Raw genomic sequence first — 18,647 nt, forward strand, 5'->3', positions numbered from 1 at the left:
CATTCACCTTAAACATTTCCCTTCTCCCCATAGCCTTTTCTTTTTAGAGGGATTGAATGTAAAAACACGTAAACTGCACATAAAAGTGCTTCCTTTGAGGAAAAACAATCTCTGCTCTTTGTAATGTTTTTTAGACATTGACCATTTTCTTTGCTCTGCCAGAAATCTGCCAGCCAGTAAACTTCAGGGGATTTTACAGAGGCTCTGGCTATTTTTCTCTCCACATCTCCCTATTTATAGCTCTCAATGTTGGCAGAAACTATGTTAACACAGCGCAACAATCCAGAATTTGTCTTACTCTGCTGCTTCCAGGATATATGTTAAAGGCATGAAATACAGCATTGGGCTGAGTTGGCAGCACCTTTCAGAGGCTAGCAGAGCCCCTTCTCCACACGAGGGCAGCATGTAGCTCACCAAAGCCAGGCCCAATACAGGAAATAGATGCCTTAGAATTCTCGGGATAAAATGCTGGAAAGCTGAACATAAAACTTTGGGTTCCTCCTTCTACTACCCCCCCCCCATGGTAGTTAAAGGTTAGATTTCATTGTGGATCTGACCCCTGTGGGACTTGTTTTAGAATGTCACTTTCCTTGTCCCTTTGAATTGCTTTTGTGTTTTCTGAACCCTTTTCATTTTAGAGATTTAGGCCCAGCTATAATCACTGAATCATAATTGGAAGAACTCTTAAAGATCATGCAGTCCAATCCTTTCTGAGCTTGAATGGCCTATCCAATGTTCTGAACAAAAAGTCATTCCCTTTCCACTTGGGATCCACCAATGAAAAGGAATTAGTTTCTTTCTAAAACCAAAAGATCTTATTCCATATTTAGCTAATTGTAATTGTTAGGAAGTTTTCCCCCTTAGATTAAGATTAGATCTTTCTTCTACTTCTATTTCCTTCTTCTAGTTATGTCCTTTGGGGTTAAGCAGAGCAATTCTAAACTTTGATTCTTTGAGAAACCCTTCAAATGTTTGAAAAAAGCCCTGTCCCCCTTAAATTCTCTCCCTCCCTACTTTCCTCTGTCTCTCTGCTTTTCTCTCTCTCCCTACTTCTCTTTCTCTCTCCCTTCTATCCCCCCCCCTTTTATTTTTTTAGCACTTTTAGCTGACTCATATATGACATAGTCTCTAGTCTTCTCATCATTCTGGTCACAAGAGTTTATTGTTAATATCCTTGTTAAAACATAGCACTCAGAACTAATTTTTAAATTCTTTTTCAGTTGTATCCAACTTTTTGTCACCTCATTTGAGGTTTTCTTGGCAAAGATACTGGAGTGGTTTGCATTTTTTTCTCCAGCTCATTTTACAGGTGAGGAAACCAAGGCTAAGAGGGTTATGAGACTTGACCAGATCAGTTATTAAGTATCTAAGACCAGATTTGAAGTTAGGAAGAGGGCTCTCTGGACTCCAGGACTGTCACGGCCCACTGCACTAAATACAGTGCAAAACTTAATGTGATTTGAAAGTAGTAGATTTTTAACTACCATTATATTCTTTATTCGATATATATATATATATTTGCCATTTAATGCAACTTATTAGGCTGCTATGTTATCCTGCTGGCTCATATTAAGTTTGTTATGTAACCTCTTAAAACTCACACTTTTTTTTCATATAAATTGTTATCTAGCCCCACTTGCTTCATTCTGCATTTATGAAGTTGATTATTTTGATCCCCAATAAATGCTTTGTATTTATCCCAGTTAAATTTCATTTGACTGGATTTAGCTGATCATTTTAGTTTGCTAAAATCTTTTTGGATCCTGACTCTGTCAGCTATTTCTATCTTCTACAAGTTTGATAAGCATTCTGCCTATTCTTTCACTCTATATGTTGAGTTTTTAAATGTTGAGCTCTTTTTGCTGTGAAACTGACTGCTTCTGCAGCTGCCCATAAAACTTGGACTAGAGATTCTTATCTTTCTTTGAAAACAGAGTTCTTACCTGGGCTGTTCTCTGACCTAGTATTCCCTTCATTCCTCTTTAGAACCTGTCTTACTTTTTTAACCCTTTAACTTGAATCCAAGGTGTTAAAGAGGAAGGAATAGAAGTCTGTATTCTTTTTTTCATCTTAAAAAAGCTTAAGTGGTTTTCAAGGACCTAGATAGACCCACTGAAGGATAAAACCAACTCCCTTAACCATTTCCTCCTTATTTTAATTGTTCAACCCTGTTATCAGTCTAATTGTTGTGTTCATTTATGTGGTACTTTGCATTTCCAAAATGCTTTCTAAGCATCAATTAGTTATTGTGCCAGCTTTTTGCCAGTTAGATTATTCTTTCTCCCTGGGGCTGTTGCTTAGTTTATAAGGGATCTATAAGTAGTGACCCAAGAGACAAAACTCTGAAGACTCCCTTAATCACCCAGGATAGAAATCTCCACCATGTGAACTATGCACCTACCTTGTAACCTTAAATTCTAAATGCATTTATTTCTCTTAGAATAATATAATCAGAACATTTCAGAGTTGGAATATCAAACCTAATCCTCCCATTTAACAGAAGGAATGGAAGCCTTGAATAGAGGGGGGACTCAATATTATTCTTTCCTCTAAAGTACCTATCTCAAAATTGCTCTAAAGGAGTCATTTCTGAATTGATCTGAATTGGTAGATATTTAGTCTGGTAGATTTTTTATTTTATCAAAGTATCATAATCATGTATGTTTTATAACATTTTATAATTTTCAAAGATCTTGCAAATATATTATGGAAGACAGTGTTACTATAACATGGGCAGTAAGAAACTGTTGAAGATATTCAAGGCCTTCCATAATCTGATATTCTAAAATGATCTTACAAATATTTTTTCCATCTGCTCTGCATTTCCACAAAAACTGGATTATTTAGTATCTCCCTAGATGCCCCAAAGTGTTTTTTTAAGCTTTATGCTTTTTTTTAATGCTTTTCCCTTTGCAAAGAATAAATTCTGTTGGAATTCTAAATCCCTTGTCAGACCCCTTTGTTGAATTACTACCCAAATTTTAAAGCCCAAATTTAAATCTAACTTCTTCTAGGAATTCCTTCCTTGATAATCCCTGCCCCATTATGTGTGGCAATTAAGTGATATCATCTGACATGTCACTGATACCCCTTTTATGAACTTATGATATATTTCTTGTATCATAACTATAATATAAAATATATATTTGTATATATGCCATTTCTTTCTAGGGTGAAAGTTCAGAGGGAGCAGGAATTATGTCTTATAGAAACTTTTAACTCTTCTGATGGGACTGCTAGATGGTATGATAGATAGAGTACCAAACTGAAGTTGGGAAGACTCATCTGCCTGTGGTCAAGAATATGGCCTCAGAGCTATAAGATTCGAGCAAAATCACTTAAACTTGTTTGCTTCAGTTTCCTCATCTGTAAAATGAACTAGAGAAAGAAATAGCAAGTCATGCCAATATATTTTCCAAGAAAAAATGGCATCATACAGAAGAATCATACAGAACTGAATAACAACAAAATTCTTCTGACATCTAGCATAGTATTCTTTCTGTGGTAGCCAACTGATGGTTGTTGAATAGAGCAGAACAGAGTGTTATTGGATTTCTTTCTTTTTAAATAAAATAACTTGTACTTTTCATTTGCAAACTTATAATGAATTTTTTAAAAAGTAACCAGAATACAAAAAGATAAGTTAAATTTCAATTAAGTTCAATAAACATTTTTTAAGCCTTACTATATGTCAAAAACTATGCTAGATAGTGTGATATAAAGATATAAAATGATGTATCTAATACTTGCCCTTGAGATGCTTAAAGTTTAAAGAAGGGGAGTAGATTCTCATAGTCTTTAAGGTTTGCAAAGCGCTTTATATACTCTCATTGGAGACCCATAACAATCCTGTGAAGTACGCAGTAGGATTATTATCCCCATTCTGATTTAGGTTTCTGAAAGTAGGTCTCTATATTCCAAGCCCAACACTCTGTCTTCTATGACACTTTGTCCTTATAAGCAATGACATATATGATCATTCTGAGATTATCAGATCATTTTGAACTAAGCATTCAGTTGCTTGGAGATTCCTTGGAACTCTGTAAATTGAGTTCTTGAGAGTTTGTCACATCATTATACAAATTTTAAAAAACATACTTTCCTTCTTAGGAATATATGTGTGTCTTGCCTTGGGAAGTGTTTGGATGATTATAATGGTAGTAGGTATTCAGTCCTGGGGGAAAGATGTTTGGGGAGATTATAAACTGAGCAGGAATCTGTGGATAGGATGAGGAGTTTTTGCTGTATCAAAGATTTGATCTGGAATTGATAGCTTCCTTGCAATTTCAGTTTGTATACAAATCTTATTGGCACAAAGTCCCTTGTGAATGGCTGGCATTAATGGGTCTAACATTCCTTTAGTTTTCTCTCAATTAACAGAGAAAATAACTACTCACATTTCTCTTTGCCTTGTTTTCCACATTACAAAACTATGAGGGGCAAAATCATTCATCTAGCAAAGACAGAGCCAAGACTGAAACCTAGATCCCCTTGATTCTAATTCCAGTTTTCTTTCCATTATATCCCAGTGCCTTGCTGTATTTTATTCATCCATCCAAATGAAAAAGAACTCCTTTCCCCAAATGTCTTCTCTGTACACTACAGTTTTATCCTCAGGCATATATGCAATGTATACTAATAATAAGGAGATACCTTTCAAGGGGAGTAGTTCTAATTCATTCCTCATTTGGTCTCTCATCCAAAAGTTCTTGCTCCTGTACAGGGCTGTGAGTTAGAAATATGTAGCTAATTGACTTGAGGTAAATTTGTATTGCTTTGAGCTTCAGTGAAATGACTAATGAAAACATGAAACATGGGCCATGAAAACATAATTGCTATTCTAACAGGAGAAGGCATTTACCATAAATAGGTTTGCAAGAAGGGCTTTTTGTGATATTTAAGGGGTTTTTGTTTGTTTGGGGGGAAAATGTTTTGGGTTAATGAGAATAATTGTAGAGTGGGGAGGGGTGAGATGGTTTTTTTTTTTTTTTTTTTTTTTTATAAGACTTCAAGCCAAATTCAGGAAAGTAACCTTTTCACCTTGACCACAAAACTCAAATTAAAAATGTTGACAATCTTCTTCAGTCTTCCTCAGTTTCAGTTTCTTTTTTTTTCCCCTGAGGCTGGGATTAAGTGACTTGCCCAGGGTCACACAGCCAGGAAGTGTTAAGTGTCTGAGACCAGATTTGAACTCGGGTCCTCCCGGATTCAGGGCTGGTGCTCTATCCACTGCACCACCTAGCTGCCCCCTCAGTTTCTTTCTTTGTGACATGAACAGAGTTAGATTCTTTGATACGATCTTTGTCTCTATTATTTGATGATATTCTAAAAGCTTTTTCTGTTAACTTTTGGTTTATCTCAGTAGACTGATACCCATATGAGCAAAATGAAATGGAGAACTGAGCAATTATCCAGGGATAATAATAATAGCTAGCGTTTATATACTACTTTGAAGTTTACAAAGCACTGTACATACATTATATTATTTGATCCTCACAAAAATCCTGTAAGGCTGGTGCTATATTATTGTCCTTGTTTTTACAAATAAGAAGCTAAAACAGTTTAAACGATTTGCCCAACATCAAATAAGTTTGAGGCAGGATTTGAATGGTCTTCCTAACTACAAGTCTACTACTTTGTCCACTGTATCACCCCAAAGTTCTAAAGTAAAGAAGATTAATACCTCTTCCCTTCCCTCCCTCCCCCAATCACAAATTCTTTCTTGAATCTTCAAGCTCTTATATATATAATAGCTCCCTACTTTGAGTTTATCTAAGTGGGGTAGTATATATAGCCTTGTGAGTGAGAATAGATATTTTCCCCCTCAGTATTACCTTTTGTCTTCCGAAATGTTCATTATTTACAACTTGTGGAAGATTTAATACTTGCAAGTTTGGCAGAAATGTAGATAATTTACACCTATCATTTCATGATTTTGTAGAATAAAAAGGCATTAACTTTTTTTTTTTTTTTGTAGCTAGGAACCACATTGATAAATAATTGAACCAAAGCTTTAGTCTGACAATGGCAGGGACTCCACTAAAGGGCTTACTGTACAGAAGGCAAAAGGAGATCCATTAGACTGATAGAGAAACAAATTCATAAAATGACAAAGATGGAAGCTCCTTCTTTTTCAGAAAATCCATGTGATATCATCGAAAGAATATTTGATTTGCAGACCTGGTTTCAAGGTTCAAGTCTTGGTTCTGATCCTGGCCTCAATCCATCCTATCAATAATAATAGCTAAGTTTATATAGTACTTTAGGGTTAGATCTTCATAACCACCTTGGGAGGTAATTGCTAATATTATTTCAATACTATAGACGAAGAAGCTACTATTCAGAGAGGTTAAACTATTTATTTGGGGGCCAACTATTTTTGCCTAGGATTATTCCATAAGAAGCATTTTTTGAAAGCATAAAGTGTGACAGATAGGTACATTTTTGCTCTCCCACAGATATAACAAGAAATAACTTGGCTAGGGTTACAGACCTAATTATTAAAAAAAAAAACCTACACTAGTTTTTCTGAGTTATCTTATAATTAGCAATGTCAGTCTACTAACATTTAGTGGAGGAAGATTATACTTAGATAGTGAGTAAATGACTCAATGGATAGCTAATTTGGTCCACAGTCAAGAAGACTTGAATTTAAATCCAACCTCAGATGCTTGCTAGCTGTGTGAAGCTGGGCAAGTCATTTAACCTCCCTTGGTTTTTGTTTCATCTGTAAAATGGGAATAATAATAGTATCTACCTCCCAAAGTTGTCTGAAAGGTAATGGGATAATATACATAATGAGCTTTTCAAACTTTAAGATGTTATATAAATACTAGTTGTCATAAAAATGGAAGGGCTGAAGAAAATTTCTTCAGCATTCTAAGGTTTGCCGCTCCAGCTGAAAAGGAAGCAGACTAAATCAGTGCTTGCATAAAGTTATTGTGAGCCCTGATAATTAAACTGCAAAGAAATAAGAAGAATCTGCCTAGGACAAAGCAAACAGCATTGTCTAGACATTCGGCTGGCAAAACAGTTTGGCTGCTTGCAAATTTTCAGTGCCAGTCTGACACTGAAAATGTATACAGTGAAAAGTAATGATTGAGTTTTCTTCAGTCACTGGATAGACCTCATTCTTGAAAGCTTGCCAGTTGCAATATTGAACAAGACTTTTTGACATGAGTTGTGGGCTTCCGTTGCTTCTAGTGAAAACTAAGCATGGAGCCATTTCTTACAAAGCCATCTAAAGTCCCTACTTGATGCTTGGAAATGATAATTAATTGCTACTTACCAACTGGATTCCTTTTTTTTTTTTTTTCTTTCTGTGCATACCAAAATGTTCCTTCTATAGTGTCTTAGGAAAGATAATTCTTTATTACTGACTCTCATTGGCTATCTGAGGATTAGGAAAAGCATAAACATTTGAAAGTGAGATGATCTGATGCTTAGAAGTTTGCCTTAAGTCAGCTAATAGAGCTTCTGACCCTAACACTCTCTTTCTTTCCAACCTTATTATGCAAAGCAGAGTCTATATTTTGAAAAGAGAACTTTCCAGTCCTTAAATGATGAGGAATAAGCCTTTAACTATACTAGTATATCATCTACTAGTATATCATCTATTCATTATTCTAAGATCTAATCTAAATTATAAACTCCTCAAGGTCAAGGAATATATTTTGTTCACCTTTGTATCTTCATTAAAGTACTTGGCAAATGATCTGACACCTCTTATAGTTATATTCATTCATTCATTCAGCAGATATTTATTAAGCATGGTCCCTGCCTTCAGGTAGCTCTTAGGAATAAGAAAGATTGTCATTTTTCATCTCCATTTCTAGTATCTGTCTCAGTGTCTGATATATAGCAGGCAGTTCATAAGGAGAGCTGAGCTCCACACACACACACACACACACACACACACACACACACACACACACACACACATATTTGGCAAGGCAGTTGGGATTAAATGATTTGTCCAGGTTCACATAGCTAGGAAATGTTTACTGAGGTCTGATTTGAACTCAGGTCCTCTATTGCATCATCTAAGAATTAAAATATTATAAGCACAAATAACATTCTGTAAGAGCCTCAAGGAGGAAGAGTAGATGCATGAATGAATAAATTTTGAGGTCAGATTTAAAGTCAAATTGGATGACTGTAAGCCATGAAGCTGTTACCCATGAAGTCTACAGATGTGGATTTAGAATTCTGGGGTTGCTTGGATAACTAATGGAGAGAGTTTGGATTTCCCTGGGTTCTGATATATGCAGAACTGAGAAAGGTGTATAAATAAGAAAACCAGAGCTAAATATCTCTTGGTAAAAACAGCAATGATGCAAAAATAGGAATGATGCAACAAAGCTAAGGATCATATCTATTGTTAATTCCTCTATCTTTTTTTTTTTTTTTTAAATAATCTTCCTTGTTTCATAAACTCTGATTACATTTAGGACTTACCATAATTTTCTCAACTTCATTCCCCCCCTTCTAATAAATACCAATTTTATTTCTCTGAGTGATGTGAATCTTTCTTAGCAAAGTAATAGTTCTTAGTCAAAGTTCCACAGGATCCTTATAAGGTTTCTGATATCTTTGGTGTAATGAGATCAGGCTAAGCTGACCCCAAAGGGCTGTCCAACTGAAATAAGGATTGTTCAGATTTGTTTATTTGGTTTTTTTCTTTTTTAATCAAGATGACTATCCTGCTATAGATATTTTTTTAGAAATACCAAAGGAAAAGATGTTTAGAGTTGGAAGAGACTTTAGAGGTCATCTAGTCCCCACTTTCTCAAACTGGTTTGCGACTCCCATATGAAGTCTCAAAACTGAAGTTGAGGGTCATGAAAGTGTGATTTATTATCAGTAAATGTTTGATTATATGCTTATTTTATATACCTGTATACCCCGGGGTCACATAAAAATTTCTTTTTAAAAAAATTATTTTAGCATACATTGCTTTATGAATCATGTTGGGAGAGAAAAATCAGAGCAAAAGGGAAAAACCATGGGAGAGATTAAAAAAAAAAAAAAAAAAAAACAGAAAAAGAAGTGAACATAGCATGTGATGATTTATATTCAGTTTCCTTAGTTCTTTTTCTGGATACAGATGGCATTTTCTGTCCAAAGTCTATTGGGATTGCTTTGGATGACTGAGCCACTGAGAAGAACCAAGTCTTTCATAGTTGATTATCACACATTCTTGCTGTTATTATGTGCAATCACATAAAAATTTCTCAGGCTAAAAGAGGTCTCAAGTGAAAAAGTTTAAGAAGCCTCTCAAGGCCCTGGGGTCCCAATGAGGGTTTGTAATTGTCCAACATTACTAATAAGTGGGAGATCCAGGATTCTACTTCAAATTCGAGTCCTTTGATTACAAATTCAGTGTTCTTCCACATATAGCACTTTTTTAAAAAAAATGTTCCCACTCCCTTTTTCTGTCAAAGTTCTTTTATCTGTTTAGTGTCAACCTGAAAGCATCATATGGGAATTAGGCTAGCCTAGGGCATTGGCTTGTGCTGTCATTGGCAAAGATTTCCTTTAGCATCATCAATCCTTGCTCATTTATTAGCCTTAGCCCATGAAAAATTTATATCTTATTTGAATATCTGGAAAAGTGAGATGTTGTCCAATTGACTTGGAAAAGGTAACCAAAGCTCCTATCTTTGTCACTTACTTTAGCTTGATTCCTAGCTTCTTTGTCACAATGGAGATAGATGTATTACTGATTGCTTTATCACAACAGATTTCATTTCTCCTGTTGGAAATCCTGATATCTTGGAAGTCCCATTCTTCATCCTCTCAGTTTAAGAAAATTGCCAAGTACAACCACAGAAAAATGAAAATAGTGAAGAGAAAAGAACCCTGAATTAAAGTTGCTAGAATTGAATGGAACCTTAGAGATCATTTAATACAACCCCTTTGTTTTACAGAGGAGAAAAATTGAGACTCACAGAGAGGAAGTGACTTGCCCATATTCACATGGCATGTAAGTAAGTGACAGGGTGTTTGAACCTAAGTCTTATTTTCTTTTTATTACACCATATTTTGTCAAGAGCTAACTCTAGGCATAATTACTAAGTTGGTAAAGTTTTGCTTTGACATATAAAACTTACTTTACCCATAAAAGAGCCTTTGGCTAATAATTAATAATTATAATAAGGATTCTAGTCTTGCCTTCACAAACTCATTATATGTAATTTTGAATAGATCACTTCCCTTCTCTGGCCTTCAGTTCCCTTATTTATATGTAAGGAAGGAATTCTGCCCAATTCCATTTAATCAGGGAAGACTTTGGTTGAATAAATCAAAAGTATAAACTGGGTTCAAACAGTTCTTAATCCATTTGAGATAAATAAAACACTTTGATCACAGGATTAAAGACAAATGACACCACATAGGAAATATTTTCTGGTTGGCTAAAAGAACCAGATATGTCTTTGGACTATGTATTAAAAAAAAAAAAAGTTTGTTTGGAGCCAGTTATTTGAATGAAGGTTGAATCCAGAGGTGAAGTACTTTTGAGAGGGAACTACCTATGTGAGGATGAGTGTGGTGTGGGAACAAGTAATGATTTTGTGAACTTTGAAAAGTCAAAAGAATTAGCTTTCCTATAGGGGAACAGTGTCTCTGGACCAGGAGTGGCTGATGACAGGCTCTGCATTGGGAGATATGAGATCCACTAAGAACAAGCTTCTGGGAGTGTTTCCCTTCATGACAATAAGAAATATTGAGTATCTTTTCCACAAAGGCAATGATTTCTAGAGTTCAGAAGATAGTTATACCTAAGAGAAACTCTATGAGGCTCCTTCCCCTTAGAAGGGAGAAAAGAAGTCTCAGTACTCAGGGGCTATGAGTTACCAATTTTTCATCATGTTTTCTACATTTGTACCTTAACTATATTTTATTATAAACTTGAGCCCTCTTTTCTCAGGAACCTTGTATATGTAAAATTTTGGGATTGGAGTGTATGTGTATGGATTATTTTAGTATATCTGTTTAGTATATTTGTTCTTGTTCAGTCATTTTTCAGTCTTTTCCAACTCTTTATGGCCTCTTTTGTTTGTTTTTGTTTTTGTTTTTTTGTTTTTTTGTTTGTTTTTTTTTTTGCAAAGGTACTGGAGTGGTTTGCCATTCCCTTCTCCAACTTATTTCGCAGGATCACACAGCTAGTAAGTGTCTAAGGTCAGCTTTAAACTCATCAAGATGAGTCTTCCTGACTTGTGGTCTGGGGATCTATTTACTATACCACCTAGTTATTTGGTAAATACTCTTTCTAAAAATTAATGAAGTTGGGCTAGTAATAAATGGGAAGGAAGCCCATTTGTGGAACTCATGAGCATCAGTATTGGAGATCCCACTGATCCTCAACTTTGTTCCTATGGTTCTGAGAAAGAATGATAGTCTTTGCTCTTAATGCACCACAGACTTCCAGGGGAGGTGCAAGTTGGAAAAGTCCAAAGAGGGTGCTATATAAAAAAGCATTAGTGTTGGTATAGATCACAAGATCAAAGAGTGAGAATTATAAAGAGAATTAGAGACCATCTAGGTAGAGTGATTCTTAAAATATAGTGCAGGAGGGTTCTCCAAGACCATTCAAGGGGTCCACAAGATCAAAACTATTTTTTTAATATTAAGGTGATTTAATTTTTAATATGGCACATACCAATATCTATAAAATACATAAATTCAAGCTCAAGTTCTCAGTAATTTTTAAGAGTGTCCTGAGACCAAACAGTTAGAGAATTCCTGATTTAGTTGATACCCTCAATGTTTCCATTTAAATAATTTTTTTTTAAATTCTGAACAAATTATGGCATTTGACTCCAATTCCACTTTAAAGATGAAAAACAAACTGGGAAATTAAGTGAGTTATAGAGAGTTGATAGACATGTCAAGTCACAGATCTGTGATTTGAAAGAGTATTTTCAAATCCAGTACTTCTATGAATAGGTGTCTTATTGGTTAGTAAGAATTTTGGGTGTTACACACACATCCTTCAGAAGATATTTGCATGTTGATAAAATAACTATGAAAAACTTAAAAATCTTCAGTGTAAAAATGAACATATTCAATTCTTGTGGAATAGTTTTGGGAAGTTTGGGTCCTTTTCCCATCTCAGATGACACAAAATAGGGAGCTAATCCTAAAACCAATGAGTGAATTCAGTCAACAGTATATTGGTTCTCAATTATTCAAAACCAATGGACTGGATGTTCCATATATTCAATAACCAACTTGAGGATACTGAATTCTCAAGTTATTTTTATTCAGTCTGCTCTCCCCCTGGGAGCATTAGAGGGGCTCAATACCTGGTATCTGGTCACTTTCATGTAAATGATTAAAATCGGACCACAACCATACTAAGGAGCATGACTTATTCTTGTGCAGGTCAATAATAATAAGCTTTCATCCTGTAGGATTCTGTGACACCCATCCCCATGGCACACAAAAATAGGAAGTGTAGAGTTTAGGGACCTGCAAAGATTACTTTGCTTGCTTTAAAAAGAAAAGAAAAGAGAGAGTTGTTGTTCATCCTTCATACTCAAAGAGAAACAAATGACATCACAATATCAGGGTCAAGATACAATGTGTTCGACTATGGCTTACCAGTCTAAAAGAGCTCAGAAGGCTTACCACAGGACAGGCACAAATAGCCTATTTTTATATATGGGATGGAGATGTTACTAGAGTTTCACATCTCACATTTTCTTTGTGATTTTGTGGCTCTGCTTTTTTGATAGAACATAACACATTCTTTCATAATGGCATGCCATGCTGGGTGGTCCTGTGCCAGCATTTCCTATGTCTCACAATCTACTAAAGTTCTTCAGAGAGATCTTGAGAGTATCTTTGCTCGCCTCTTATGACTATCATGGGAGCATTTGCCTTGTGTTCTCCATAAAACAATTTTTTAAGTAAAAATACATTTGGTCTTCAGACCAAATGAGTGGTCCATCAGAACTGTATTTCCTAAAGTAGAGTTTGAATGCTTGGCAGTTCAGCTTGAAAGAGAACCTCAGTGTCTAATATCTTTTCTTACTGGGAAATCTTTAGTCTTCCTAAGATGATTCAAATGCAAGGGGTAGAGGCCAGAAAAAGCTAAGTATTGTTGGCATGTTTCATAAACATAAACATAAACATATCATTACAGTTTTAGGATTATGGTTAAAATTAGACCATTTTCACACTTTATCTCTGAGCCAACCCATTGCAAATTAATGGCTAATTATTCAGATGAGGAAAACTAGACACCATCTTGAAATGTAGAGATTGCTGTATCCTCATATATAAACCATCAATTCTACTTGTAATGTTAGCCTGAAACTTTAAGTTCACAATGTCTTGCAAGTAGGAGGTAGCTTAATAAATAATTTATGAACTGAATTATCACAAAATGCATGGATTTTAGGAAAAGGAAACCCTACTCTCCTTTTGGGTGGTTTTGAGTTGTTCTGCTGTTTTGTGGAGATTAAAAATATATATATATATATATATATATATATATATATATATATATATATATATATATATATATATATATATATATATATATATAGCAATTAATAGGAAAGACTATGGTGATATTTTTTTTTTAACAAATAAGGCTTATGGTTCAGTAGCTGATAATATAGGAACAGCCCTGCACTGGGCAGAGACCCTGTGGCCAGACATGAATATTGTCAGACACTGCTCTGTAAGGACACTCACTTTGAATAGGCTATTTTATTATCTGCACAAATTATAACTCTACTTCTAACAAACAAAATCTATTTATTGAAAATATTAAATTGAAAGTTTTGCTTCCCTTTTGAGTAGAAAAGCCTATTGAATTTTGTCTTCATAAATCCAGTGCTTAACAAAAAATTTTAAGTCATCTCTAAATTTCTCCCATAGATACATCTTTAGAAATTGTATTTCCAAACAGGACTAAATTATTTTCTAAATCCTCCGTCTGCTGAGCAGATCATGTATTCTTGTAAATGGTGGTTGGTGTCAAATGTTATTTTTTAATGTCAGTAAATTCTAGTTGAATGCTTATCCTAGTAACTGGAAATAGGGAATGAGTAGTTGCATTGTTAAATAGCAACTAATCCACAGATTCAAGTCAAACATAATGGAAATCATGGAAATACTATTGTTGGGACCCGATAAGTAAAGAAAATTTAAATCACATGAAGAGGCACCTTAGAGCCAGTGGATTTATTTGTGATGTAGGAAACATTGTTTTTTCCAAAGTTAAAATTTTAATATAAACTCCCACTAATGGTTAAAACTTTTCTATAACAAGCATGTTTTGGGAAGAGATTAATGTGAGAGATGAAGAGGAAAGAAGAAAGAATAAGCATTAGATAGTTGACATGATTTAATGTTTGTTTTTTTATAATTTTTAATCTTCATTTTTCTTAAAGCTCTGAGATGCCTTAAAAAAAAAAAACAACCAAATACTTATATGTATACTCCCCTATTAACTGTTTCTTTTCAACAAAGGAAAAGAGAAAACCAAAACAAACCAATAAGGCAGTGACTTCAATAGAATATGTAATATTCTGTATCCACAGTCCTTCATCACTCTACTGAAAGGAAGAAATTTTGTTTCATCATCTGTTATCTGGGCCCAAGATTGGTTATTGCAACTAATGGAAACATTTCCTTTCAGTGTTATATTCCTTTATATTATTGTAGTTACTGCATTATTGTAGTGCTTTCTTCATTCCATTTCATTTCATCTAAGTCTCCCCATGTTTCTCTGAATTACTCATATTTGTCATTTCTAATGGCACAGTAATATTCTATTATGTTCTTTTATTGATCAGTCAATTCATAAGCATTTATTAAGCTATTACTATGTGTGAGATACTATAATTTGTGAAGGAAAAAGAATGACAAAAATGAAACAGTCCTTGCCATCAGGGAGCTTACAGGGAGGAAAGAAAGAAGAACAAGCATTAGATAATTAACATGATTTAATGTTTGTTGTAAAATACCATATGTAGAAAATAAATATTGCATAATTGGGGAAAGTTACTAATAGCTGGGGGTACAAGAAAAGACACTGTGTAGAAGTATTGCTTGAATTGAGCTTTGAAGGAATCTAGCAAGAAGGGAGTGTTTTCTGAGTCATGGGGACAGTCTGTAAAGGGCAAAGAGATTAGAAATGGTTGTGTGAGGAACAAACAGCAAGATCAGTTAGTTGGCCTATAGACTGGGTGAAGAAGAATAATGTAGAATATATCTGGACAGATAGGTTAGAGTCAGGTTGTGGAGGACTTGAATGCCAAACAGAAAAATATGTGCTTAATCCTATAGAAAATAGGAAGCCTCTAGAATTTACCAAGTTGGGGAATTATGTTGTCAGTGCTTTAAGAATATCAATTTGGAGAATGAACTAGAGGAGACACTGGAGGCCACTTAGGAGGCTATTGCAGTATTTCCAGCAGGAGTCTGAATTAGAAGTGAAGGTTTGAATTAGAATTATAACTTTATATAGAGAAAGGATAAGTATAAGAATCAGCAAGACTAAGCAACTGATTAGATATATATGGAGTGAAGACGAGCGAAACATGAAAGATAACAAATTTGTGAATCTGGGTAATAGGAAGGATGGTGATTCCTTCAACAGAAATAAGGAAATTTGGAAGAGGAATGGATTTTGGAGGAAAAATAGAATAAGTTCCATTTTAGATGTGTTGATTTGAGATGCCTATGGGACACTCAATTTGAAATGAACAAAAGGCAATTGATGATATATTCCTGGAGCTTGAGAGAGAGACCATGACTAGAAATATAGATCTGGGAGTGATTGTTGTGGAGATGATCACTGGACCCAGGGAAACTGGTGGAGACCAAAAGAAAGAATATATGGAAAGAAGAGTAGAAGGCTTGGGATGGAGGTTGATCCTCTATTAGGGAGAGAATATGGATGATGATCAACCTAAAAAGACTGAGAAGTAGAAGAACCAAGGTTGAGTAGGATCACAAAAACCCAAAGAGAAGAAAGTGTCCAAGAGGACAGGATGGTCAACAGTGTTAAGTGATGCAGAGAGGTTAAAAAAAGATAAAGACTGAGGAAAGGCAATTTTGAGATAATTAATGCAGTAAAGAAAGTAAGTTTCATTTGAATTCTGAGGTAAAAAATCAGATAGTAAGGTGTTTAAAAATGAGTGAAAGGCAACAAGAGTAAATGGCTTTTTCTAAGCATTTGGCTATGAGAAGAGAAGATAGGACCAAAGTTTTTTTAAGAATGGAATATACTTGGGCATGCTTCTAGAATTAAGGGGAGGAGCCAATAGAAAGGAAAAGCTAAAAGATTAGACTGAGAAAAGTTGATTGAAGGAGCAATAGGGAGGAGATGAGACCAAGAATGGGAAAAAATGGAGGGAACCAAGGAAGAGGAGAAAAGAGACTTCTTTGTCAGAGATTAGAGTAAAAGAGGAGAAAACAGAGAGTTGGAAATGATGCCAATGGATTTGAGAGATTAAAAATAAAAGATTTTTCTTAGGAACAAACAAAGCTTTCCTTTCTGAGAAGGCGGAAGGGGTGGAGAGGATAATGTGGAAGGCTCAAGGAGGGGGAAAAAAAAGATTTGGCATAACTGTTGTGAAGAAAGAAATGGAGATTAGTTTAGTGAGGAATGAAAAACTATCTTGCTGTAGTAAGGGCCTAGTTGAAGTAAGATGACAAATTTGTAGTGAACCCAGGAAATATAGTTGTGTAAATTAAGTATCATGTTCATCCCTCCTTTAATTATCACTTTGCTTCCAGTTTTTGCTACCAGAATGATTTTGACATTTGCTACCAGAATGACATTTTGTGCTGGCAATATATGATGAAATTATTTAATATAAAGAGGACCTCAGGCATAAGCTTTCTTCTTTGCAATTAAAATACATAATTAAGGGTTCCTCTCAATTTCATTGTCTTTGGAGCAGTTTGATTTTTTTCTTTTCTCTTTGCCTTGAGTATCTCTCATTTTCCATTCTTCAATAGCTACATCTATCTTTACTCAGGCAAATTTGATATTCAGTTTTTTCCACTTTGGAGGAAGTTTGAAGCAGCTTTTTTATTCATTCTTGAAATCTTTGGGGGGAATAGGAAAGTGTGTGTTAAGTAAGAAGAAGAGAAACATAACAGGTATATCTCTATTCTTCTATTCCTAGCTTGTTATAAGCTGAGAGAATAGCTAATACTTTCTCTTATTCCCATATCCCAGAAGTTTCAGTGAACACCTACCAACTACCCTACTCCCCAAATTGGAAAATCAATCTGTGGAACTAGAAATAGAAATTTTTCTTCCAATAAAGTTTGCCTATGACTTTATACCCCCCTCCTCTGAAAAACCAGTTAGATATACAAACAGTTGGAGAGGCTAATCAATATGAATGCTTAGACTCAATTTGAGCTTTATTACTTGGGCAAGTTTCAATGGATTAGGGCAATAGAAGAAGTAGTCAAGAACAGAGAGGGTTCTGAAGGGGGAATGAGTCTTGAATGATCATATGATCTTGAATAAATCATTTTGCTTCTCTAAACCTCAATTTCCTTATCTGGAACCTGGGGATAAATATATTATCTGCTTCAGGATGGAAACAGTTGATTATAAATTATAATGGCAATGAAGTACTATGCAAATGTCATTTATTCCTATTGCAGGAGGAAACTGGGACTGAATATATAGATCTAGGAATCATCTGCATAGAGATAATTGAACCCATGGGAACTGCTGAGATCACCAAGTGAAAGAGAGCATTGAGAGAAAAGAGAACCTAGGAGAGAGCTTTGGGAGTTAAGAGATGGAGAGTTTTATTATAAGAGTCCCTCCTCTTTATCTTCCCTACCCCACAAAACCCATTCTAGAGAATTATATTCTCTAAATCCAGGCATTGGAAATTTTGAGCTGCTTTTGCTACGTTGGCAATCACAAGATTTCTAATCAATCAGTAGATATCCACTGAATGCAGGTTATGTGTCTAGCTCTGTATTAGGAACCGGGAGGTACACAGAGGAATGATACATGGTCCTTTCTCTTATGGAGTTTACATTCTAGTGAGGAAGCTAAGATAGTAAATATGTAATGTTTTGCATGGGGTGTGGACTGAATTATCTTGGGTACTCACCTACCAATAGAATTTTATTCAAGCATTGTAGACGTCTCATATGCAATATAAAAATCCTCATGGACTTCCAAAAATTAGGTCTTTGTTCTAGCTTTGAAGACATCTCCTTATGAACTGCCACTAACTGCCATTAACAATACATTTAAGAATGATTGATTAAGCTAAAGCTAGTTTTATACCTGACCTATACCCTTAGACTTCAAAAGAGAATAGAAGTAGAGAGGAAAATAGAGTAAAAAAGAGTACAGAGGGCAAAAGGAAAAAGAACCTTATACAAATACACATCCTTGGTTTCCTGGAGGGGAAAATAAAACATCTGGGATATCTTTTCAGTCAACCATGATTTCCAGGACCAGTATCACTCAGAGGCATTAGTGGGACATGAAGCAGTTCCTGTACAAGTGGAGGAATTTGTGGGCCAGATATTCTGTATGCTGAGCAGGAGTTCCTAGACAATACCAAGTTTCTGGACCAAGTGGAGGACAATGGAAAAAAAGAAAATGTATGGAGGGACAAACTTGGACCTTGCCTTCT

At 35.1% G+C, this 18,647-nt stretch overlaps 1 protein-coding gene across 2 annotated transcripts in view; it reads left to right on the top strand.

Moving 5' to 3' along the window:
* Nucleotides 1-18,647, top strand: part of GNAS (GNAS complex locus) — a 286,023-nt gene that overhangs the window by 32,336 nt on the left and 235,040 nt on the right. The window contains exon 1 of one of the 2 annotated variants that reach the window (XM_074288701.1): nucleotides 9,964-9,985. The exons of the other annotated variant lie outside the window; for it this stretch is intronic. Coding sequence (XP_074144802.1) covers nucleotides 9,979-9,985 — 7 coding nt within the window. The 5' untranslated portion in view covers nucleotides 9,964-9,978. Of the gene's footprint in view, nucleotides 1-9,963; nucleotides 9,986-18,647 lie in introns of those variants that run through there. 2 annotated transcript variants of the gene reach the window in all.

The sequence above is a fragment of the Sminthopsis crassicaudata genome, chromosome 2, assembly GCF_048593235.1.
Source record: "Sminthopsis crassicaudata isolate SCR6 chromosome 2, ASM4859323v1, whole genome shotgun sequence".
Lineage (NCBI taxonomy): Eukaryota > Metazoa > Chordata > Mammalia > Dasyuromorphia > Dasyuridae > Sminthopsis > Sminthopsis crassicaudata.